At 44.3% G+C, this 27,065-nt stretch overlaps 1 protein-coding gene across 1 annotated transcript in view; it reads left to right on the forward strand.

The window, feature by feature from the left end:
- Positions 1 to 27,065, forward strand: part of kif15 (kinesin family member 15) — a 182,808-nt gene that overhangs the window by 17,186 nt on the left and 138,557 nt on the right. Inside the window, exon 5 of the mRNA XM_063070099.1 lies at positions 3,488 to 3,525. Coding sequence (XP_062926169.1) covers positions 3,488 to 3,525 — 38 coding nt within the window. The remainder of the gene's footprint in view (positions 1 to 3,487; positions 3,526 to 27,065) is intronic.

Here is a 27,065-nt window from a genome sequence, read left to right on the forward strand (position 1 = left end):
AGGATTGACGGTGGATATGCAATGGCAAGCATTTATAGGTTGCATGGATGAACTACAACAATTGTTCATCCCAGTTTGGCAAAAGAATAAATCAAGGAAGGTAGTGCACCCGTGGCTGACAAGAGAAATTAGGGATAGTATCAATTCCAAAGAAGTAGCATACAAATTAGCCAGAGAAAGTGGCTCACCTGAGGACTGGGAGAAATTCAGAGTTCAGCAGAGGAGGACAAAGGGCTTAATTAGGAAGGGGAAAAAAGATTATGAGAGAAAACTGGCAGAGAACATAAAAACGGACTGTAAAAGCTTTTATAGATATGTAAAAAGGAAAAGACTGGTAAAGACAAATGTAGGTCCCCTGCAGACAGAAACAGGTGAATTGATTATGGGGAGCAAGGACATGGCAGACCAATTGAATAATTACTTTGGTTCTGTCTTCACTAAGGAGGACATAAATAATCTTCCAGAAATAGTAAAGGACAGAGGGTCCAGTGAGATGGAGGAACTGAGTGAAATACATGTTAGTAGGGAAGTGGTGTTAGGTAAATTGAAGGGATTGAAGGCAGATAAATCCCCAGGGCCAGATGGTCTGCATCCTAGAGTGCTTAAGGAAGTAGCCCAAGAAATAGTGGATGCATTAGTGATAATTTTTCAAAACTCGTTAGATTCTGGACTAGTTCCTGAGGATTGGAGGGTGGCTAATGTAACCCCAATTTTTAAAAAAGGAGGGAGAGAGAAACCGGGGAATTATAGACCGGTTAGCCGAACGTCGGTGGTGGGGAAACTGCTGGAGTCGATAGCAGCACATTTGGAAAGCGGAGAAATGATCGGACAAAGTCAGCATGGATTTGTGAAAGGAAAATCATGTCTGACGAATCTCATAGAATTTTTTGAGGATGTAACTAGTAGAGTGGATAGGGGAGAACCAGTGGATGTGGTATATTTGGATTTTCAAAAGGCTTTTGACAAGGTCCCACACAGGAGATTAGTGTGCAAACTTAAAGCACACGGTATTGGGGGTAAGGTATTGGTGTGGGTGGAGAATTGGTTAGCAGACAGGAAGCAAAGAGTGGGAATAAACGGGACCTTTTCAGAATGGCAGGCGGTGACTAGTGGGGTACCGCAAGGCTCAGTGCTGGGACCCCAGTTGTTTACAATATATATTGACTTGGATGAGGGAATTAAATGCAGCATCTCCAAGTTTGCCAATGACACGAAGCTGGGCGGCAGTGTTAGCAGTGAGGAGGATGCTAAGAGGATGCAGGGTGACTTGGATAGGTTGGGTGAGTGGGCAAACTCATGGCAGATGCAATTTAATGTGGATAAATGTGAAGTTATCCACTTTGGTGGCAAAAATAGGAAAACAGATTATTATCTGAATGGTGGCCGATTAGGAAAAGGGGAGGTGCAACGAGACCTGGGTGTCATTATACACCAGTCATTGAAAGTGGGCATGCAGGTACAGCAGGCGGTGAAAAAGGCGAATGGTATGCTGGCATTTATAGCGAGAGGATTCGAGTACAGGAGCAGGGAGGTACTACTGCAGTTGTACAAGGCCTTGGTGAGACCACACCTGGAGTATTGTGTGCAGTTTTGGTCCCCTAATCTGAGGAAAGACATCTTTGCCATAGAGGGAGTACAAAGAAGGTTCACCAGATTGATTCCTGGGATGGCAGGACTTTCATATGAAGAAAGACTGGATGAACTGGGCTTGTACTCGTTGGAATTTAGAAGATTGAGGGGGGATCTGATTGAAACGTATAAGATCCTAAAGGGATTGGACAGGCTAGATGCAGGAAGATTGTTCCCGATGTTGGGGAAGTCCAGAACGAGGGGTCACAGTTTGAGGATAAAGGGGAAGCCTTTTAGGACCGAGATTAGGAAAAACTTCTTCACACAGAGAGTGGTGAATCTGTGGAATTCTCTGCCACAGCAAACTGTTGAGGCCAGTTCATTGGCTATGTTTAAGAGGGAGTTATTAGAATTAGAATACAGGAACGAGATAGAGAGCCTAGGGACACAATATTATGACAACAGCCTTTTCATTAATATTAGCAAAACAGAGTTGATCATTGACTTCAGGAAAAGGGGGATGTGCTTTGCATATGCTCCTGTTTGCATAAATGGTGTTGAGGTTGAAAGGGCTGAGAGCTTCAAATGTGAACCTGCCAATAGCCTGTTTTGATTCAACCATGTTTATGCCTGGGCCAAGGAAGGTCAACAGTGCCCCTACTTTCTCAGTAGTCTAATGTATTTAGCATGTCCCTCTTGACCGTACTGTTGGTATGGCAACTGCACTGTCTGTGAGTGCAGAGAGTTGTGGACATAGTCTATCTCATTCTGGAAACAGCCATGGACTCTTGACACTTCCAGCTGCCGGTATAATCAAAGGCCCCAGCCACTTCAGACATTCTTCCTTCTGCCCTCTCCCATTGGGTAGAAGATATAAAAGCCTGAAAGAATGTACCGCCAGGTTCAAGGACAGCTTCTGCCCTGCTATTATAAGACTAAATAATAAGATTGACTGTTGGCCTTACAATCTACCATGTTATGACTTTATTGTCTACCTGCATCGCACATTCTCTTTGATCTGCATAAACGATATGCAAGCAAAATGTTCACTGTACCTTGGTATCTGTGGCAAGAATAAAATAATTTGATGATTTATTCCAGAACTCTTAACAGGGAGGGTAATCCTAAGGAAAACTTGCCTGCCTCCTGAAACCAAAGCCAGCATTAAATCACCCAATGTTTGGATAGTAATAACCTAGGAGGATAGCTTTGTTCATAAAGTCGTGCTTGACAAATCCTTAAAAATTCTTTGGAGTAACCAAGAAGTAATTGAAGTATAGTATCAGTTATAAAGCTCTTGGATATTCACAGGAAGTTGAGTGCCTAGAGCGATATTGGCCAAATGCAGGAAACTGGGATTGGCTGGTTGGACATGGACTTGATGGGCCTGTATCCATGTGGTATTGCTCTATAACACTATTACTTGTATTCAACCACAACACTTGCAGCTCAAATGTAGCTGTTTCATGAGAGTCTGCTTCCCTTTTGTACCTGGAGAAACAACTTTGAAAATGCTACTTGCTCCTACCTTCTGCTGGCACTAGAAACATGTCCTTACAAAAAAAATCTGTTAATGTCAATGGTTCCGCTCCTCCCACAGGCGCTGCTGAGCCCTTTGAGTTTCTTCAGCACAGAGCCCTTCCTCGTCTTTGCTCTACCTTAGTAACCTCCGGAAGTTTTTTTTTTGCATTCCTTTTTTTTTCCTCTGACAGTTTAGTTTGACTTCTCACAACATATAATTTTTATGTTTATAATGGTAGATAAATTCTTGGATAAAAAATGATATTGAAGGTTATTTAAGTTAGTGATATTCACTGCTCTTCAGAAAGGTAACTAAATGTCATCAAAATTCACTCATTTATTCCCCTACAGCTGTCTGATTGCGGAGGAACTTACTAACGCTGTTTCTTTTTCCTAGTGGACAAACTGGTTCAGGGAAGACATTTACAATGTTGGGTATGTACACACATTTTAAACACTTAAAGCTTTCTAGTGAGGAAATTGTATGCTTTTGCAATGTTTCAGAAGTTTCGTAGTTAGGAAGGTAAAAGTGGAAGGTGTGTTGCAAAGATGATAAAGGAAACAATCTCTGATTTACTTGGGGTGGATGTATTCCATTGAGCACTGCTACATGGGTAGAACTTAGAAATAACAAACAAATGATCAGTTTGCTTCATTTCTATTAAAGGTTCACCAGCAGGTGGCAGGTGTTAGAGAAGCATACATGTAGACAATGAATGAAGGTGTAAAAGCAACAAGGTTCTTGTGGGGGATTTTAACTTTCCCACTATTGACCAGGGAATGTGTTGTGAAGAGTTTGGATTTGGTGGAATTTCTGAAGTTAGTATTAGGAAGAGGTAAGAAGCTGTATGTTGAGGTCTGAAATTGAGAGAAGTTGATTTCAAAAACCTAAATTCAGACTTGGCAAAGGAGCTTGTGGGTAATATTTCCAATAAGTGGAAGCCTTTTGAAAGGAAATGGTAACAACTCTGGCAAATGTGTTCCTATGAGGGTGAAATGCAAGGATGGCAAGATTAGGAACCCAATGGAGGAGTTGATGATGGAATAAAGGATGCATGTAATTGAAAACAGCAAAGTTCAATGAGCAATATGGGGAGAGTAGGAAAATAAAATAGAAAATTAGAAGGGCAAAAAGGGAAGATGAAATATCATTTAAATTGTTGTAAATCCCAAGGCTTTCTATAAACACATTCGGTAGCCACTTTAAAAGCAGGAGACTAAAGTTTTTTCAGTTATATAAAAAATAAAAGGGAGGTGAGAGTTGATATTGGACCACTGGAAAATGATGCTGGTGAGGTAGAAATGGGGGACAAAGAAATGGCGGATAAACTTAATGGGTACTTTGTCTTCACTGTGAAAGACACTAGCTGTGTGCCAGACATCCGTGAACGCCAGGGAGCAGGAATGAGTGCTATTGCTATTACAAAGGAAAAAGTGCTAGGCAAACTCAAAGGTCTTAAGGTGGATAAGTCAACTGGACCAGATGGACTACATCCCAGAGTCCTGAGAGAGGTTGCTGAAGAGATAATGGATGCATTGGCCATTATCTTCAAGAATCACTTGATTCTGGCATGATCCCTGAGGACTGAAGATTGCTTATGTCACTCCACTCTTTAAAAAAGGAGGAAGACAAGAGGAAATTATAGGCCAACTGGAGTACCCAGTTAGCCTAACCTCTGGTTGGGGAAGTGTTGGAGTCTATTTCGGGGTACTTGGAGACTAATTTTAAAATAAGCCAGTCAGCGTGGTTTCTGTAAAGGGAAATCTTGCCTGACAAATCTGTTTGAATTCTTAAAGGGAGTAATAACCAGGGTGGGCAAAGGAGAGGCAATGGGTCTCACTTACTCAGATTTTCAGAAGGTATTTGATAAGGTGTCTCACACGAGGCTGTTTAAGAAGATAAAATCCTATGGTGTTATTGGAAATATACTGGCACGGATAGAGAAATGGCTGGAAGGGTGCAGCGGGTGGGAATAAAGGGGGCCGTTTCTGGTTGGCTCCATTGACAAGTGGTGTTCCTCAGTCGGTATTGGGACTGCTACTTTTCACATCGTTTGTTAATGATTTAGATAAGGGAATTCACATAAAAAGTGCTGGTGAACGCAGCAGGCCAGGCAGCATCTATAGGAAGAGGTACACTCGACGTTTCGGACCGAGACCTTTCATCAGGACTAACTGAAAAGAGAAAGTAAGAGATTTGAGAGGGGGAGGGGAAGAGGGAGATCCGAAATGATAGGAGAAGACAGGAGGGGGAGGGATGGAGCTAGGAGCTGGAAAGTTGATTGGCAAAAGGGATATGAGAAGATCATGGGACAGGAGGCCCAGAGAGAAAGAAAGGGGGAGGGGGGAAGCCCAGAGGATGGGCAAGGAGTTATAGTGAGAGGGACAGAGGGAGAAAAAACAGGAGGGGGAAGGGGGAAAGAAAAATAAATAAATAAGGGATGGGGTACAAAGGGGAGGTGGGGCATTAACGGAAGTTAGAGAAGTCAATGTTCATGCCGTCACGTTGGAGGCCACCCAGATGGAATATAAGGTATTGTTCCTCCAACCTGAGTGTGGCTTCATCTTTACAGTAGAGGAGTCCGTGGATAGACATATCAGAATGGGAATGGAACATGGAATTAAAGTGTTTGCCATTGGTAGATCCTGCTTTCTCTGTCGGACAGAGCGTAGGTGTTCAGCAAAGCGGTCTCCCAGTCTGCGTTGGGTCTCACCAATATATAGAAGGCCACATCGGGAGCACCGGATGCAGTATATCACCCCAGCTGACATACAGGTGAAGTGTCGCCTCACCTGGAAGGACTGTTTGGGGCCCTGAATGGTGGTGAGGGAGGAAGTGTAAGGGCATGTGTAGCACTTGTTCTGCTTACAAGGATAAGTGCTGGGAGGGAGATCGGTGGGAAGGGATGGGGGGGGGGAGGAACGAATGGACAAGGGAGATGCGTAGGGAGCCATCCCTGCGGAAAGCAGGGTGGGGGAGGGAAAGATGTGCTTAGTGGTGGGATTCCGTTGGAGGTGGCGGAAGTTACGGAGAATTATATGTTGGACCCGGAGGCTGGTGGGGTGGTAGGTGAGGACATGGGAAGCCCTATTTCTAGTGGGGTGGCGGGAGGATGTGGTGAGAGCAGAAGTGCGTGAAATGGGAGAGATGTGTTTGACAGCAGAGTTGATGGTGGAGGAAGGGAAGCTCCTTTCTTTGAAAAAAGAGGACATCTCCTTCGTCCTGGAATGAAAAGCCTCATCCTGAGACCAGATGCGGCGGAGATGGAGGAATTGTGAGGAGATAGCATTTTTGCAAGAGACGGTGGGAAGAGGAATAGTCCAGGTGGCTGTGAGAGTCCATAGGCTTATAGTAGACATCAGTAGATAAGTTGTCTCCAGAGATAGAGACAGAAAGATCAAGAAAGGGGAGGGAGGTGTTGGAAATGGACCAGATAAACTTGAGGGCAGGGTGAAAGTTGGAGGCAAAGTTAATGAAATCAACGAGCTCAGCATGCATGCAGGAAGCAGCCATACAGGTGTCCATGGCTACACCTTTAGTTTGGAGGAAGTGGGAGGAGCCAAAAGAGAAATTATTAAGAGTAAGGACTAATTCCGCTAGGTGGAGGAGAGTGGTGGTAGAGGTCTATCCACGGCCTCCTCTACTGTCAAGATGAAGCCACACTCAGGTAGGAGGAACAGCACCTTGTATTCCATCTGGGTAGCCTCCAACTTGATGGCATGAACATTGACTTCTCTAACTTCTGTTAATGCCCCACCTCCCCTTCATACCCCATTCCTTATTTATTTATCTATCTATTTTCTCTCTCTATCCTTTTTCTCCCTCTGTCCCTCTCACTATAACTCCTTGCCCATCCTCTGGGTTCCCCTCCTCCCCCTTTCTCCCTAGGTGTCCAGTCCCATGATCCTCTCCCTTCTCCAGCCTTAAAAACCTTTTGCCAATCAACTTTCCAGCTCTTAGCTCCATCCCTCCCCCTCCTGTCTTCTCCTATCATTTCTGATCTCCCCCTCCCAGTTTCAAATCTCTTACTAGCTCTTCTTTCAGTTAGTCCTGACGAAAGGTCTCGGCCCGAAACGTCGACTGTACCTCTTCCTATAGATGCTGCCTGGCCTGCTGCAATCACCAGCATTTTTTATATGTGTTGCTTGAAATTCCAGCATCTGCAGATTTCCTCCTGTTTGTGTAGATAAGGGAATTGATGGCTTTGTGGCAAAGTTTGCAGATGATAAAAAGCTAAGTGGAGTGGTAGGTAGTGCTGAGGAAGTAATGCGATTGCAGCAGAATTTGGACTAATTGGAAGAATGGCCAAAAAAGTGGCAGATGGAGTACAGTTTTGGAAATGTGATAATGGATTTTGGTAAAAGGAACAATAATGCAAAATGGAGAGAGGGTACAAACATCAGAGGTGCAAAGGGAGTTCGGAGTCCTCGTGCAAGACTCCCAGAAGTTTAATTTACAGGTTGAGTCTGTGGTAAAGAAGGCAAACAAAATGTTGGCATTTATTTCAAGGGGAATAGAAAAGAGAAACATAGAAAATAGGTGCAGGAGTAGGCCATTCGGCCCTTCGAGCCTGCACCGCCATTTATTATGATCATGGCTGATCATCCAACTCAGAACCCCGCCCCAGCCTTCCCGCCATACCCCCTGATCCCCGTAGCCACAAGGGCCTTATCTAACTCCCTCTTAAATATAGCCAATGAACTGGCCTCAACTTGTTTCCTGTGGCTGAGAATTCCACAGATTCACCACTCTCTGTGTGAAGAAGTTTTTCCTAATCTCGGTCCTAAAAGGCTTCCCCTTTATCCTCAAACTGTGACCCCTTGTTCTGGACTTCCCCAACATCGGGAACAATCTTTCTGCATCTAGCCTGTCCAATCCCTTTAGGATTTTATACGTTTCAATCAGATCCCCCCCTCAATCTTCTAAATTCCAACGAGTACAAACCCAGTTCATCCAGTCTTTCTTCATATGAAAGTCCTGCCATCCCAGGAATCAATCTGGTGAACCTTCTTTATACTCCCTCTATGGCAAGGATGTCTTTCCTCAGATTAGGGGACCAAAACTGCACACAATACTCCAGATGTGGTCTCACCAAGGCCTTGTACAACTGCAGTAGTACCTCCCTGCTCCCTACAAATGCCAGCATACCATTCGCCTTTTTCACCACCTGCTGTACTTGCATGCCCACTTTCAATGACTGGTGTATAATGACACCCAGGTCTCGTTGCACCTCCCCTTTTCCTAATCCGCCACCATTCAGATAATAATCTGTTTTCCTGTTTCTGCCACCAAAGTGGATAACCTCACATTTATCCACATTAAATTGCATCTGCCATGAATTTGCCCACTCACCCAACCTATCCAAGTCACTCTGCATCCTCTTAGCATCCTCCTCACAGCTAACACTGCCACCCAGCTTCGTGTCATCCGCAAACTTGGAGATGCTGCATTTAATTCCCTCATCCAAGTCATTAATATATTTTGTAAACAACTGGGGTCCCAGCACTGAGCCTTGCGGTACCCCACTAGTCACCGCCTGCCATTCTGAAAAGGTCCTGTTTATTCCCACTCTTTGCTTCCTGTCTGCTAACCAATTCTCCATCCACATCAATACCTTACCCCCAATACCGTGTGCTTTAAGTTTGCACACTAATCTCCTGTGTGGGACCTTGTCAAAAGCCTTTTGAAAATCCAAATATATGACACCACTCTACTAGTTACATCCTCAAAAAATTCTGTGAGATTCGTCAGACATGATTTTCCTTTCACAAATCCATGCTGACTTTGTCCGATGATTTCACCGCTTTCCAAATGTGCTGTTATCACATCTTTGATAACTGACTCCAGCAGTTTCCCCACCACCGACGTTAGGCTAACCGGTCTATAATTCCCCGGTTTCTCTCTCCCTCCTTTTTTAAAAAGTGGGGTTACATTAGCCACCCTCCAATCCTCAGGAACTAGTCCAGAATCTAACGAGTTTTGAAAAATTATCACTAATGCATCCACTATTTCTTGGGCTATTTCCTTAAGCACTCTAGGATGCAGACCACCTGGCCCTGGGGATTTATCTGCCTTTAATCCCTTCAATTTACCTAACACCACTTCCCTACTAACATGTATTTCCCTCAGTTCCTCCATCTCACTGGACCCTCTGTCCCCTACTATTTCTGGAAGATTATTTATGTCCTCCTTATTGAAGCCAGAACCAAAGTAATTATTCAATTGGTCTGCCATGTCCTTGCTCCCCATAATCAATTCACCTGTTTCTGTCTGCAGGGGACCTACATTTGTCTTTACCAGTCTTTTCCTTTTTACATATCTATAAAACCTTTTACAGTCATTTTTTATGTTCCCTGCCAGTTTTCTCTCATAATCTTTTTTCCCCTTCCTAATTAAGCCCTTTGTCCTCCTCTGCTGAACTCTGAATTTCTCCCAGTCCTCAGGTGAGCCACTTTCTCTGGCTAATTTGTATGCTACTTCTTTGGAATTGATACTATCCCTAATTTCTCTTGTCAGCCACGGGTGCACTACCTTCCTTGATTTATTCTTTTGCCAAACTGGGATGAACAATTGTTGTAGTTCATCCATGCAACCTTTAAATGCTTGCCATTGCATATCCACCGTCAATCCTTTAAGTGTCATTTGCCAGTCTATCTTAGCTAATTCACGTCTCATACCTTCAAAGTTACCCCTCTTTAAGTTCAGAACCTTTGTTTCTGAATTAACTATGTCACTCTCCATCTTAATGAAGAATTCCACCATATTATGGTCACTCTTACCCAAGGGGCCTCTCACGACAAGATTGCTAATTAACCCTTCCTCATTGCTCAAAACCCAGTCCAGAATAGCCTGCTCTCTAGTTGGTTCCTCGACATGTTGGTTCAAAAAACCATCCCGCATACATTCCAAGAAATCCTCTTCCTCAGCACCTTTACCAATTTGGTTCACCCAATCTACATGTAGATTGAAGTCACCCATTATAACTGCTGTTCCTTTATTGCACATATTTCTAATTTCCTGTTTAATACCATCTCCGACCTCGCTACTACTGTTAGGTGGCCTGTACACAACTCCCACCAGCGTTTTCTGCCCCTTAGTGTTACGCAGCTCTACCCATATCGATTCCACATCTCCCCGGCTTATGTCCTTCCTTTCTATTGCGTTAATCTCTTCTTTAACCAGCAACGCCACCCCACCTCCCCTTCCTTCATGTCTATCCCTCCTGAATATTGAATATCCCTGAACGTTGAGCTCCCAACCTTGGTCACCCTGGAGCCATGTCTCTGTGATCCCAACTATATCATAATCATTAATAACAATCTGCACTTTCAATTCATCCACCTTTTTATGAATGCTCCTTGCATTGACACACAAAGCCTTCAGGCGCTCTTTTACAACTCTCTTAGCCCTTATACAATTATGTTGAAAAGTGGCCCTTTTTAATGCTTATCTGGATTTGTCAGCCTGCCACTTTGACTTTTCTCCTTAGTACTTTTTGCTTCTACCCTCACTTTACACCCCTCTGTCTCTCTGCACTGGTTCCCATCCCCCTGTTGTGAACTAACCTCCTCATGCCTAACCTCTTTAATTTGATTCCCACCCCCCAACCATTCTAGTTTAAAGTCACCTCAGTAGCCCTCGCTAATCTCCCTGCCAGGATATTGGTCCCCCTAGGATTCTAGAATATAAAAACAAGGAGATAATGCTGAAGCTTTATACGACAATAATTGGAGTATTGTCAATTGTTTTGGACCCCATATCTCAGAAAGGATATATTGTCATTGGAGAGAGCCCAGAGGAGGTTCACAAGGATGATTCTAGGAATGAAGGGGTTAACATATGAGGAGCTTTTGGCTTTGGATTTGTACTCACTGGAATTTAGAAGAATGCTTGGGCACCTCATCGAAACCTATGGAATGTTGAAAGAACTAGATAAGGTGGATGTGGCAAGGATGTTTCTTGTGGTGGGGGTATCCAGAGTTAGAGGACACAGCCTCAAAACTGAGAGGTGACCTTTTAGAACAGAACTAAAAAGGAATTTTTTTTTAGTCAAAGAGTGGTGAATCGGTGGAATGCTGTGCCATAGATTACAGTGGGGGCCAAGCCTGTGGGTATATTCAAAGCGGGTTGATAGATATCAAGGGATACGGTGAGAGGGCAGAATCTGCTGGTGATACAGCCATTGTTAGTAGAATCTCAGGTGGTGATGAGAGGGCGTACAGGAGTGAGATATGCCAGCTAGTGGAGTGGTGCTGCAGCAACAACCTAGCACTGAATGTCAGTAAGACGAAAGAGCTGATTGTGGACTTTAGGAAGGATAAGATGAAAGAGCACATACCAATAGTGTGATAGTGTGAGCAGTTTCGAGTTCCTGGGTGTCAAGATCTTGGAGGATATAACCTGGTCCCAAGATTTCGATCTAGTTATAAAAAAGACAAGACAGCGGCCAGGTTTTATTAGAAGTTTGACGAGATTTGGCATGTCAACAAATACACTCAAAAACTTCTATAATTGTACCGTAGAGGGCATTCTGACAGGCTGCATCACTGTCTGGTATAGAGAGGCTACTGCACAGGACCGAAAGAAGCTGCAGAAGGTTGTAAATCTGGTCAGCTCCATCTTGGGCACTAGCCTACAAAGTACCCAGGACATCTTTAGGGAGCGGTGTCTCAGAAAGACAGCGTCTATTATTAAGGACCTCCAGCACCCAGGGCATGCCCTTTTCTCACTGTTACTATCAGGTTGGAGGTACAGAAGCCTGAAGGCACACACTCAGCAATTCAGGAACATCTGCTTTCCCTCTGCCATCCAATTCCTAAATGGACATTGAAGCTTTGGACACTGCCTCACTTTTTTTAATATCCAGTATTTCTGTTTCTGCACATTTTAAAAAGTCTATTCAATATACATAATTGATCTACTTGTTTATTTATTATGTTTTATTTTATGTATTTTTTTTGATTTGCCAGATTATGTATTGCACTGAACTGCTGCTGCTAAGTTAACAAATTTTATGTCACATGCCGGTGATCATAAACTTGATTTTGATTCTACATGGGATCTGGGATCAGCCATGATGAAATGGCGGAGCAGACTCGATGAGCTGCATGGCCTAATTCTGTTCCTTTGTCTTATGGTCTTTAATAGGTACACATGTACACTTGGTTGATCATGCCAAGATCTAATCAGCCAATCATGTGGCAGCAATTGAATTGAACTGACTTTATTGCTTACATCCTTCACATATATGAGTAAACATGTTTCCATCTGTGCAATTTATAGTAATTTGTAATAAATAGTATGTACAACAGGACAGTCAAAATAGTATAGAAATACAATTGTATCAGCATGAATTAATCAGTCTGATGGCCTGGTGGAAGAAGCTGTCCTGGAGCCCGTTGGTCCTGGCTTTAATGCTTTGGTACCGTTTCCTGGATGCTAGCAGCAGAAACAGTTTGTGGTTGGGGTGATTCAAGTTCCCAATGATTCTTCAAAACTCTTACACACCTGTCTCTGTAAATGTCCTGAATAGTGGGAAGTTCACATCTACATATGCGCTAGGCTGTCCGCACCACTCTCTGCAGAGTCCTGCGGTTGAGGGAAGTACAGTTTCCATACCAGGCAGTAATGCGGCCAGTCAGGATGCTCTCAATTGAGTTCCTGTAGAAAGTCCTTGGCTTGGGATTTAGATCATAAGACATAGGAGCAGAATTGGACCATTTGGCCCATCGTGTCTACTCTGCCATTTCATTGTGGCTGATCCCGGATCCCATCCAACCCCATCCTCATCACGAAAGTCATTCCAGTTGATGTTATCAAAGCAGTCCTGTAGCATAGAGACTGATTGGTCGGACCAATAGTGGGCAGTTTTAACTATGGTCGCCTGTTTCTGCTTTAGCCTGTACATTGGCAGAAGCAAGATGAAGGCTTCTCAAATGGTGGATGGAGGAGCACTTTGTAAATGTTGCGGAAGGGAGAGGAGGTGTGGTCAAGTATGCTATCTCCCTGTGTGCTCACCTGGATGTGTTAACAAAACTTCGGAGAGACTTTAGACAGCAACGCTCTATTAAAGTCTCCGGCGATGATGAAGGCAGCCTCTGAGTGTACAGGTTTTGGGGTGCTGATGGTCTCGTACAGTTCCTTGAGAGCCAGGTCAGTATCAGCCTGCAGCGGAATATACATCGCTGTGATAATAACAGCCGTGAACTCCGCGGGCAGCCAGAAAGATCTATACAAGGTACTCCAGATCTGGGGAACAAAAGGATTTGAAGGCATGCACGTTCTTGGGGTCACACCAAGCATTGTTGACCATGAGGCATACCCCTCCTCATTTACTCTTCCCTGAGAGGTTTTCCGATCTGCCTGCCTGGAACAGGGAGAAACTAGAGGGCTTGAAGGCATGATCCGGTATCTCCTCCATCAGCCAGGTCTGCACGAAGCACAAAACGTTACATTCCTTTGTTTACCGCTGATAGAAGATCCTGGCTCTCAGTTCGCGCAGCTTGTTGTTCAGGGGCTGAAGGTTAGCCAGGAGTGTGCTAGAGAGCGGCGGCTGATTAGCATGCTGTTTCAACCTTACCAGGACGCTGGCGCTAGCCCTTCTCCCTCGCCTATGATGCCACTTCTGAGGTAATGAGCCTCCCATGGATCGTGTAAGTAGGGGTTTCCAGTGTAGAAAAGGTGGCAGGTTGTGAGTAAAAGCAGTCTTCCCGATCCTCGGAAGAGTCAGTCAATCATATCTGATGTTACTGTCAGCTGCTTGAACAAGAAATGGCGAAGGAAATTGCAGAAATTAGCAGTACACTGTAAAGTTGGTATGGAGCTTGCAATATGGCTGCTGTATGCAGTGCCATCTTGGAGAAAGATGCAACTTAATGCATAAAAGCATGCAGCCAGGATCAAAAGGTTCATTTCTCCATACCAAACATCAGAATGGGGAAGAAATGTGATCCAAGTGACTTTGATTGTGGAATGATTTTTGGTGCCAGACAGGGTGGTTTGAGCATCTCAGAAACTGTTAATCTCATTTTTCCGTACAGCAGTCTCTGGAGTTTACAGAGAACTGTCCGAAAACATAAATGCCCGATGAGCAGCAGTTCTGGGTGGAAATGTCTTGTTGATGAAAGACGTCAGAGGAGAATGGCCAGACTGGTTCAAGTTGACTGTAACTCAAATAACCATGTGTTACAGTTGTGTGCAAAAGAGTATCGATGATCACATAACATGTCAAACCTTGAAATAATGATTTACAGCAGCAGAAGACCATGAACATACTGTACACTCAGAGACCACTTTACTAGATACAGAAGGTAACTAGTAAAGTGGCCAGTAAGTGTACAGTATCATGCAAAAGTTTGGGCACCCCTGGTCAAAATTTCTGTTACTGTGAATAGTTAAGTGAGCAGAAGATGAACTGATCTCCAAAAGTCATAAAGTTAAAGATGAAACATTCTTTTCAACATTTTAAGCAAGATTAGTGTATTATTTTTGTTTTGTACAATTTTAGAGTGAAAAAAAGGAAAGGAGGACCATGCAAAAGTTTGGGCACCCCAGGAGATTTGAGCTCTCAGATAACTTTTACCAAGGTCTCAGACCTTAATTAGCTTGTTAGGGCTCTGGCTTGTTCACAGTCATCGTTAGGAAAGGCCAGGTGATGCAAATTTCAAAGCTTTATAAATACCCTGACTCCTCAAACCTTGTCCCAAAAATTAGCATCCATGGATTCCTCTAAGCAGCTGCCAAGCACTCTGAAAATTAAAATAAATGATGCCCACACAGCATGAGAAGGCTATCAGAAGATAGCAAAGCATTTTCAGGTAGCCATTTCCTTAGTTCGTAATGTAATTAAGAAATGACAGTTAACAGGAATGGTGGAGGTCAAGTTGAGGTCTGGAAGACCAAGAAAAAATTCCGAGAGAACTGCTCGTAGGATTGCTAGAAAGGCAAATCAAAACCCCCGTTTGACTGCAAAAGACCTTCAGGAAGATTTAGCCGACTCTGGAGTGGTGGTGCACTGTTCTACTGTGCAGTGACACCTGCACAAATATGACCTTTATGGAAGAGTCATCAGAAGAAAACCTTTCCTGCGTCCTCACTACAAAATTCGGCATCAGAAGTTTGCAAAGGAACATCTAAGTAAGCCTGATGCATTTTGGAAACAAGTCCTGTGGACTGATGAAGATAAAATAGAACTTTTTGGCTGCAATGAGCGAAGGTATGTTTGGAGAAAAAAGGGTGCAGAATTTCATGAAAAGAACACTTCTCCAACTGTTAAGCACAGGGGTGGATCGATCGTGCTTTGGGCTTGTGTTGCAGCCAGTGGCACGGGGAACATTTGACTGGTAGAGGGAAGAATGAATTCAATGAAATACCAGCAAATTCTGGAAGCAAACATCACACCGTCTGTAAAGAAGCTGAAGGTGAAAAGAGGATGGCTTCTACAACAGGATAATGATCCTAAACACACCTCAAAATCCACAATGGACTACCTCAAGAGGTGCAAGCTGAAGGTTTTGCCATGGCCCGCACAGTCCCCCGACCTAAACATCATCAAATCTGTAGATAAACCTCAAAAGAGCAGTGCATGCAAGACAGCCCAAGAATCTCACAGAATTAGAAGTACTAAGTTACTAAGTACTGACCATGCAGGGTGACCAAACTTTTGCTTCGGGCCCTTTTCCTTTTTTGTTATTTTGAAACTGTAAAAGATGGAAATAAAGTAATCTTGCTTCAAATGTTAAAGAAATGTGTCATCTTTAACTTTATGGCTTTTGGAAATCAGGTCATCTTTTACTCACTTAGCTATTCACAGTAACAGAAATCTTGACCAGGGTGCCATAACTTTTGCTTGCCACTGTATATTAATTGCAAGAGTAACCAGGTTAAGAATAACTCGGGAACTACAAAGGCAATCTGTGGGTGGAGACGGGGTATGTAGACAATGCTCTAGATGAAAACAGATGAGAAATATGTATTAAGGAGAAAAATCTTTGAGAAGAGGAGTTCAGCGAGAAGGATGGTGATGTTCTTGAGTGTTGAGAAGGGTGGTGGGGTGCTTGATGTCTTGAGGTACACAAAGGTATACAGATGCCCAGGAGCTATGAGATGTAAAGGAAATTGCTGGAACACTTTTGATCGTTGTTCGTCACTGGTGAAGTACTGGATGACTGGAAGTTGGTAAATATGCTTCCTGTGTTTGGCAAATGAAACAATGATAACCCATGTAACCATGGCTCAGTAATCTGTGGTAGGGAAACTATCTGTCAAATTTCTAAGGTGGAGTATTTATCTTATTTATCTGCACTAGGAAAAGTAGAGAATGATTAGGGACAGGTAGCATAACTTTATTCCTGGAAATCTTGTCTTATAGATTGTGACTTTTTTTTTGATGTGGTAACTAAGCATTATTAATGAGGGTGGTGTGATGATGTCTATATGGATCTTAAAGCCTTTGACAAGATTACATATAGTTAGCTACTCCAGAAGGTTCAGGATAAATCCAAAATTGGTTCGGTGATCGGCAGAAGGTGGTGGATGGATACTTTTATGAAGGGATGTCTGACCAAAAATGTCCAATGAGAATTGTTTGTAGGAGTTGGATATTAATGTATGCGGTGTGACAAGTTAAATATAAAAATTGGTGATGTAGGCAGCAAGCAAGATCTTTTAAGGCTGCAGAAAGATGTCGATCATCTGGAAAGCTGGTGGTGCAATGGTAAATAGAGCTAAATTCTGGCAAATGCAAGGTGATGCACTTTGGGAAGTCCAGCTAGGGTTGGACATACAAAATTGGTGGGACCCTAGACAGTGTGGATGAATAGAGGGACTTGGGATACAACTCCATGGATCTTTTAAAGTGGCAGCACAGGTGGATGTGGTGGTGAAGAAGGTAAATGGATGCAACAGGAATTCTGCAGATGCTGGAAATTCAAGCAACAGACGTAAAAGTTGCTGGTGAACGCAGCAGGCCAGGCAGCATCTCTAGGAAGAGGTGAAGTCGACGTTTCAGGCCGAGACCCTGTTTATAATTTATAGGTATAATCTCTTACCTGAAGTATTGTGTGTGGTTCTGATCCCATCACCTTGTGGATGTGCTGAATAATTTGAAGAGATGGCTGATCAGGATTGGAGTATTACAGTTGTATGGAGAGACTGGCCACAAGACTGCAGCTGTTAGAATCTGGAGCAACCAGCAATCTGTTGCAAGTGTTAAACCTTACTTCTAATTATCACCTGTTACCCAATGCAAGAACACAGTACTACAGGAGATAAAGCAACTGCTTCTTTATTTGTAGCTCGCTACCGGAGAGAGAGCGCACTTCTCGGACACACATGGGATTTGTACCAGTGGTCTCTCCTTGCACACAGATATTTTTATATCCTTTTTATATCCTTTCTGTCACGTCGCAGGAAACAATTTTCCTAGCTATCCCCTCATAGTCACATGCCTAGCAACAGTAGTATTTTAAGACATAGACCCCTTGGTGCCTTACTAGACCAAAGGTCATCAACCTCAGGAAATGTGCAGGATGAGATGGCCCCTTGCTTTTTCAACCGTAGTTTCACATTCGTTTGGACAGTTTTATCACATCCCATTCTGCAGGTGAGACGAGGGTTGTGAGTTCGTATCGAAACTTACACGACAAAAAAAACGCTTAGCTCAAACCTTGCGCTTTCGATCCACAAAGCATAACATCTGCAAGGTTATCAGTCAGAACAGAACGAACAAAGGTCTGTCGCAATTTTAACCTGTTATTCACAAGAGTCCGAAAATCATTTCCCGATCCCTTTAACCCTTTAATATCTCATTCCCTCCTTTTTATCATTCCATGATAACACAATTAAATTGGGGCTGAAAACAGTGCCGCTAATTTGGTAGCAAAAGCCTTGCAGCAAGTGTTTAAACAGGTCAACAGTACACAACACTCAATGATAATCGCGACAAGAATGATTAGCCCATGCAGGAGATAGGAGCCCCGAGATTCCCCTAGCAACCAGCTGAGCCCCCTTCTCCTCCGACTGACCCTTGCATAAAGCTATCTAACTGCTCCTGAATCTCTAGAATTGCGTGAGAGACATTATAGGACTCGAGTGATGCACTTATCCCCAACTATGGCATACATCCCCCTTGCTGAGCTAACTGGTAGTCTACGGCATACCGGGTCTGCAGAGTGTAAAGTTGAGTTCTGCTATTTCTTGGTTGATTGCCTCCAGGCCCTCCATTGTGCTGTTTCAATGCCGTCAGCCCACAGATGAGGTAGTTGCGATTTTTTTTTTGTGGCTATGGTCCCTGCCGAACCCCCCAGAGAGAGAGTACTCAGGAACCCATAGCCCAAAGATGATCCCAGAGTTACTGGGTTCTTGTAATCCACACAAAATTCTTTACTGATGAATCGAGCCACCAGTCGTTGTTGAACGTGAGCTTCCTGCGGGCAAGGAACGGTGAGAGGGCTAATCATTCCTACTGCGAATAGTAGAGGCAGCCGTGGTATAAGTTCCGTTAAAGAGGAACACATAGCCGCTCTTTGCCTGGTAGCATGTGGAACTACCAGAAGAAAATATTTTCTGATACCTGGTATGTTCAAGCTAGTGACATTGTCCCTCTAGAAACATGGGTCCCATTACAATGACCACATACATACTAACACCCTTTGGGTAGGAAAACACACCCTTCTCGAATACAGGTACATGAAAACTTCCCTTGTTTTATTCTGCAATCATGACTCAGACACTGCTTTTCAATGCAGGGGATGTTCTTAGGGTCTTTGACAATTACACACCCCATCCTAATCCCTGGAAACAGAAAGGGTAGCTTTGGGTGCCCATATGGCTCGAGTTAGTGATGCAACGTCCCTCTTCCCGATCGTCATTTCGTTGCATTCGTGCCTTTAGCCAGGACTGAGCTCCCCAGCACTTGGATTGCTAATTCTCAGAGGTCCTCCCAGAGGTACCGTTTAGACTTACCACACACCATCCCCTGCTCCCTCTTGTAAACCTTCCCTTATCACCTTTACACTTTCTGCCTGACCTATCCTCTTCCACTAAACCCTCCCACCTCCTTTCCGATGGGTTAGCCACGACTAGTGCCTCCACAGATTGAGCTAAGGGATAACATACAGTTCTATTACCATATAATCGCATATGCGTTTCATAAAAGAGATTACTTTCCAAAGTATCTGTTAGTACAAACATAAAGAGTCCAAGTCCAACAACAATCACTTTTCGTCCGGCGACCATCGCTTACAATTGCTCAGGTGAATCCACTGGTCGTGACCTTGTACTTTTATTGCTGTGGGCGTTTGGAGAAGGATCTGAAAAGGTCCTTTCCACTGGGGTCCAAGCTTGGGGCGCTCCCAATCCCTTATCAGTACTGAATCTCCAATTCTCAAATCTGGCCACTCCGCCTCTGGGTTTTCCTGTGGCTTAAATGCCTCCTGCACCTTAGAATGAAGAAACTTTAGAGAGGATGTTAATTGCTTGAAATACCTTCGCAATTCATCCCCCATAATATTAAGGTCAACTTGGGTGGGAGGCTGTGTGTTAGCATCCCATGGAATCCTTCCAGGACGTCCATAAACAATTTCAGCTGCAGATACTTCAGTAGTGGAATGGGGAGTAATTCTCATATGGTATAAAGCTAATGGAAGGACCTTCACACATAAAAGTTGCTGGTGAACGCAGCAGGCCAGGCAGCATCTTTAGGAAGAGGTGCAGTCGACGTTTCAGACTGAGACCCTTCGTCAGGACTAACTGCTAAATCTGAGGGAGACGGAGTTGCAGAGTGGTGGTGGGGGAAGGGGAGACGGGAGTCACAATAGCAGCACATAAAGACCCGGCCTGGAGTTCAAGGCTGGAGTCGCAGTTGGTGGTTGCGCAATCACTTTGAATGTGTCCGTGGTCGTTGCTGGAGTCCGGGTTTTGAATATGTCCTGAGGTGTTGGAGCCAGCGAGATCAATGGCAGAGGCAATCTGAAGTTCATGCCTGCTAGTTTCATGGCCAGCAGGCTCTGGAGTCCGTAGATGTAGGATCTTGCGATCTTTGCCTAACATGACAAAGTCAAAAAAACGGCGATTGCAGGTGTGAATCCGACGGAGGATGAAATAGCGGGTAGGACCATTACAGACGGCGAAGAAAGTGTCCCGAAGGTGTGGAAGGGTCTGGGATAGGGACACCAAGTACCTCCTCATGGCGAAGAGAGTCGCCTTCAGAGCTTGACGGGAGAAGCGGCGAGAGGCAGAGTCAATAAAATGTGAGTACCTGGGATCCTCAGAAGGTCCGAATTGAGAGGCTCGGAAACGAATCCTAAAGCCAACTGGAATAAGTTGGCGACGGAGGCATGTTCCAAGAAAGGATATATGGCTGTGATAGCGAGTCTGAGTCAAAGTGTGGTCGAAAAGTTGAAGAGCTGAAGAAATTACAGATGGGGAGCAGTGAGAGATGGTTTCACTGAACTCCCGTCGAAGAGAGGATCTAAACTTCTTCGGTGTAGGCATCACCGGAAGAGGCTTCGCAGTAGTGAATTTAAAAATGCAAACAACAGGAATTCTGCAGATGCTGGAAATTCAAGCAATACACATAAAAGTTGCTGGTGAACGCAGCAGGCCAGGCAGCATCTCTAGGAAGAGGTGCAGTCGACGTTTCAGGCCAAGACCCTTCGTCAGGACTACCTGCCTGTTAACTGCACGTCGACTGCACCGCTTCCTAGAGATGCTGCCTGGCCTGCTGCGTTCACCAGCAACTTTTATGTGTGTTGCTTGAATTTCCAGCACCTGCAGAATTCCTGTTGGAAGGACCTTCAGCCAGTTCAGTCCGGTTTTGGATATTAACTTAGTCAGTTTATTTTTCAGGGTGCCGTCAGCCTGTTCCACTACTCCTGCAGCCTTCAGATGGTAGGCACAATGAAACTGCTGTTCAATGTGCAGCATCTCGCATAGCTCTTTATTTATATTTCCCACAAAATGAGGACCATTGTCCGAACTTATCTGTCTGGGTACCCCGAGTATAATCTCTGTAAGTAACAACCTTACCACTGTGCAAGCTTTATTATTGGTGGTCGGAAAGGCTTCAATCCATCTACTGAACACATCTACAATGACTAAACAATGCTTTTAACACTGTACACGAGGTAGTTCGATAAAATCAAGCTGAATGCATTCAAAAGGACCACTTGGCAAGGGGGTTTTTCCTGGGGCTCATTTTACTCCTTTTCCCGAGTTTGCTTGTTGGCATATCAGACATGATCGTATTTTCTCCTGTGCTGCCTCCTCCAATCTAGGGTGCCACCAGGTGCGTAATAAAATGTTACTCATTCCCCCCTTGCCAAGGTGCGTGTCGGTATGCAGGCAATCAATAAGCATTGGGAACAAAGCGTCAGGTATACATACCTGACCAACTGGAGTGAGCCAGAGGCTCTCCGACGCACAGTGCGAACACCCACGCGTCTTCCAGATTAGTTTTTCTGAATCGGGGTGTCCCCCTGTAGTTGTTAGACAGTGTCCAAGTCTGGAATACTCTTCGTTGTCGTGGTTGGCCTGCAGGCCAAGGCCAACTTCTCTGCCGTGGAGACAATATAAATGGCAGTCTGCGCCACTAATTTGGCTTCCCTGTCTGTCTGAATATTACCTCGGGTGACTGAAGAGGAGTCGGAGAGATGCACTGAGCACTTGATGATAGCCAATTGTTTTGGGAGGAGGATGGCACTGAGGAGGTTCTTTACATACGAAGCATTCTGGATAGGTGTTCCTGTGGAAGTGAGGAATCCCCAGTGGGCCCACAATTGCCCAAAGTCATGAGCCACCCCAAAAGCATAATGGGAGTCAGTAAGGATATTGGCCACTTTATCCTTGGCCAGTATACAGGCAAATAGTTCTGCCTTTTCAAATTCAAATTCAAATTCAAAAAACTTTATTGTCATTCTAACCGTACATTAGCTCTTCAGGGCAGAATGAGACAGCGTTTCCCAGGAGCAGTGCAATCATAACGTAACAAACGCAACACTAAATAATAAACATAACAATAAATAGCAAAACACAACAGCCACATGACAGTTAAAATCAAGTTATGAGTGTCCAGTGCAAGTTAAAAGTGTCCAAAGCAGAGTCAGGTAGAGAAGCTATTTAGCAGTCTGACTGCCTGTGGGAGGAAGCTGTTTAGTAGTCTTGTGGTTTTACTTTTGATGCTCCTGTAACATTTGCCTGATGGCAGAAGAACAAACAGTTCATGGAGAGGGTGTGCTGAGGCAGGAGGTTGTAAGGATGCTGACTCGACCACAGCTAAGTCATTCGCAATGGCATAGCCGCTAAGGCGGGTTCCAGTAAAAAATGAGCGCTTGCTTCATTTAGGGTCGTGAGTTATCCGACCAGTTCATATTGTTGGTCCTTATAGCAGTAGTGATATTCTCAGGGATACATTGCAAGAGAATAGCATTAAACTGGGGTGAGGGATTCCAGTATTATAGGCAGTATCCCTGGCATAAGTCGTGTAGGAGGAACAGAAACGGTCCCAAAAGTCAGTACTGTCTTCTTTATCCTTTGGTCTACATTCTAAGACTTTATTCATGTCAATGGGCTGCTGGGGGGTTGTTTTAAGAACTCGTTTAATCTTGTCTACCGGTTGCTGGGGGTCATGGGTTGCTGCTGAAAATGCCCGACGATTACTATGATTATCCAGTCCCTCGTACCATTTGGTCCGTTCATCTTGAGTGAGAGCTATACAACATAGACTAAAAGATCTTGGGGAGTAGCCTGATACATTTGAATGGTACCTATTATATAGTCTATAAAATGGTCAGGATTCATCTTGCCCATGATCATGCACATTTCACTTGGTTTCCAGGGGGTATAAACCTGCAGAGTAGGCTGCTGAGCATTTCCATGGGGATGAGGAACAATTTGGATTGACAACGGTTGGGGAGTACTAGCATTCGGGGGCCCCAGCCCGAAAGGATCGTCATCATCGTACTCCTCATCTGGGTCTATCAAGGGTCCATCTCCTACCAAACAATTCCTCCTTCTGCCCCTTCCTTTGGACACCGGCAGTCAGGAGGGCTTTTCCTTCCACTGCTGTTTAGTTTGACTCCTAGTTCTGCCAGCTATCAGGTCAGTGAATTGTCCCAACTCCCGATATGGTTCCTGCCCATGGGGGCCTGGGGGGGAGTACGGGGGTGGTGGTTGTGTTGCCTGTGGTTGCGGGAGGGGAGGATAAACGGGGGCTGTGGGTCGCACTAACCAATCCTCCTCTGTTTCGTCTGTGTCATTGGTCTCATTTTGGAACAACATTGGGAATCCAGACAAGTCCAGAGGTACCTTCGTTTTACCCTGGTAATTAGCACCCTCATGTCCCCGTCCAGTTCCTTCTCTGGTTTTCTCCCTCCTTTTCTGACCTTTATCATGCTCCTCACACTGATACTTCAACACTTCCCATGGCTTGGGTTTGCCTTCCCTGTCACATACACTAATCCCTCTTCGACGTGCATTGTGTTCCCAAATACTTTGTCTCGACTTATTGGTTAATTCCTCGGCCGTTTTTTCTCCATGTTGACATTAAAATATTCCATTTTTCCCCTGAATTTCTTCTCCACATTGCCTCCTCTGCTTGAATGCATTTTTCCACATCCCAGGTCCCTCCTAATGGCTACATTCCATCTCCCAGTTTCTTATTTAATGAGGCAGATAATTTACGGAAATAATTTTCGTCCCTGGGATTCTCCTTACAAATTTTGAGCAAGGGGGTGTCTGGTCCTGACTTATCAAGGGTCTGACCCATTTTCCTTTAATCCGTTAATTTTGTGCCGTGTCTCTTTGCACCCACTTCAGGGATCTGACCTTCACGTGGGGGATTTCCCCTCTTAACAACCGGTCCAAGGCGGGGTGTCCGAGACAGGCAAATTATTGTAAGCTTACTCCAGTGAATCCTCTAACTGTTATCCGGGGTGAATCCTCAAACCCACTCTTCTTGTACCAGGGCGAATCCTCAAGCCCACTCTCCTTACCGTAGTACTCGGATAATCTTAATGGTTCTTCAAGAATCCGTCAGAGGATTACCCGCCAGCGAAGGAGTTGTCAAGGTGGACAATTAATGAGAGAGATCAAGGTAAATCTTACCTTGTGGGCCCATCCATCTCAGGTCATTGCCACCGAGCCGATCGCTGATGCCGTCTCATAGGAATGCCTCGTCTTGGACTCCTGGCTGGCTCGCCAAACTGTTAAACCTTACTTCTAATTATCACCTGTTACCCAATGTAAGAACACACAGTACTATGGGAGATAAAGCAACTGCTTTATTAGTAGCTTGCTACTGGTGAGAGAGCGCACTTCTCGGGCACACACGGAATCCGTACCAGTGGTCTCTCTCTCCCCACACACAGATACAGAGTCCTTTTTATATCCTTTCTGTCATGTAGCAGGAAACAATTTTCCGAGCTACCCCCATAGTCACATGCCTAGCAACAGTAGTATTTTAAAACATGGACCCCTTGGTTGCCTTACTAGACCAAAGGTCATCAACCTCAGGAAACGTGCAGGATGAGATGGCCCCTCGCTTTTTCAACCATTGTTTCACATTCGTTTGGACAGTGTTACCACATCCCATTCTGCAGGTGAGACAAGGGTTGTGAGTTTGTATCGAACCTTTGTCCAACTTAGAAGTATTACAATTTATAGACCTAGCTTACACGAGAAAAAAACATGCTTAGCTCAATCCTTGCGCTTTTTATCCACACCGCATAACATCTGCAAGGTTATCAGTCAGAACAGAATATAGAACAGAATAGTACAGCACAGTACAGGCCTTCGGCCCACAACGTTGTGCCGACCCTCAAACCCTGCCTCCCATATAACCCTCCACCTTAAATTCTTCCATATACCTGTCTAGTAGTCTCTTAAACTTCACTAGTGTATCTGCCTCCACCACTGACTCAGGCAGTGCATACCACGCACAACCACTCTCTGAGTAAAAAAATCCTTCCTCTAATATCCCCCTTGAATTTCCCACCCCTTACCTTAAAGTCATGCCCTCTTGTATTGAGCAGTGGTGCCCTGGGGAAGAGGCGCTGGCTATCCACTCTATCTATTCCTCTTAATGTCTTGTATACCTCTATCATGTCTCCTGTCATCCTCCTTCTCTCCAAAGAGTAAAGCTCTAGCTCCCTTAATCTCCGATCATAATCCATACTCTCTAAACCAGGCAGCATCCTGATGAATCTCCTCTGTACCCTTTCAAATGCTTCCACATCCTTCCTATAGTGAGACAACTAGAACTGGACACAGTACTCCAAGTGTGGCCTAACCAGAGTTTTATAGAGCTGCATCATTACCTCACGACTCTAAACACCCCATAAGCTTTCTTAACTACCCTATCTACCTGTGAGGCAACTTTCAGGGATCTATGGACATGTACCCCCAGATCCCTCTGCTCCTCCACACTACCAAGTATCCTGCCATTTACTTTGTACTCTGCCTTGGAGTTTGTCCTTCCAAAGTGTACCACCTCACACTTCTCCGGGTTGAACTCCATCTGCCACTTCTCAGCCCACTTCTGCATCCTATCAATGTCTCTCTGCAATCTTTGACAATCCTCTACACTATCTACAACACCACCAACCTTTGTGTCGTCTGCAAGCTTGCTAGCCCACTCTTCTACCCCTACATCCAGGTCGTTCATAAAAATCACGAAAAGTAGAAGTCCCACAACCGATCCCTGTGGGACACCACTAGTCACAACCCTCCAATCCGAATGTACTCCCTCCACCATGACCCTCTGCTTTCTGCAGGAAAGCCAATTCTGAATCCACCTAGCCAAAATTCCCTGGATCCCATGCCTTCTGACTTTCTGAATAAGCCTACCGTGTGGAACCTTGTCAAATGCCTTACTAAAATCCATATAGATCACATCCACTGCACTACCCTCATCTATATGCCTGGTCACCTCAAAGAACTCTATCAGGCTTGTTAGACATGATCTGCCCTTCACAAAGCCATGCTGACTGTCCCTGATCGGACCATGATTCTCTAAATACCCATAGATCCCATCTTTAAGAATCTTTTCCAACAGCTTTCCACCATAGACGTAAGGCTCGCTGGTCTATAAGTACCCGGACAAGCCATACTACCTTTTTTTAGCAAGGGGACAACATTCGCCTGCCTCCAATCCTCCGATACCATTCCCGTAAATGAACAAAGGTCTGTAGCAATTTTAACCCATTATTCACAAGAGTCCGAAAATCATTTCCCGACCCCTTTAACCCTTTAATATCTCAGAAGAGCTTGGCAGTTCGAGCAGCAGAAATAGTGAAGAAAGAATTGTCATCCTGTTGCAGGATTTTGACCAGAAATGTCAATTTCTTTCCCACCCTTGATGCTGGTTGACTAACTAAAATTCCTGCAGACTGTTTGTCATTCTGGATATGTTTTCCGTGGAGTGGAGTAGGCTGAGGGTGATCTGATAGCCGTGAGGGCCCCATTGTGGGGGTTTTAAAGATAGGAGTATAGGTTTAAGGTGAAAGGTTTGGGGGGATCTGAGGATGAAATTTTTCACATGAGGTAGATGGGAGCTGAAATGCTTTGCCTGCAGAGATGATGGAGACAGTTACAGACATATTGTGGGCAATTGAGATTATGTAGATGGGCAAGAGGTTTGGCATGGATGTGCTGGGCTGAGGGGACTTGTTTCTTTTCTTTTTCAATCTTTTTATTAAGTTTCAAAATTAATAAACATAATAATAATGATACAAAGAGATAGGGATTACATTAATAACGGTTAAAATGTACAAGCACAGATTCCAAGGAACAAATGTGTTTAGCCTCCCAATCTCTTAGTAGTTAACCATGAAAAAGATAATTTATAAAGAGAAAAAAAACCCTAAACTAAAAAAAACTAAACTTAGGAAAAAACAAAGATTGGGCTGCCATATTTCATCGGCTAAAATTTTTATTTGTCGTTAACTCTGCTCCTCTATACATGAACAAAAAACTACTA

Source organism: Mobula hypostoma, chromosome 17, assembly GCF_963921235.1.
Source record: "Mobula hypostoma chromosome 17, sMobHyp1.1, whole genome shotgun sequence".
Classification (NCBI taxonomy): Eukaryota; Metazoa; Chordata; class Chondrichthyes; order Myliobatiformes; family Myliobatidae; genus Mobula; species Mobula hypostoma.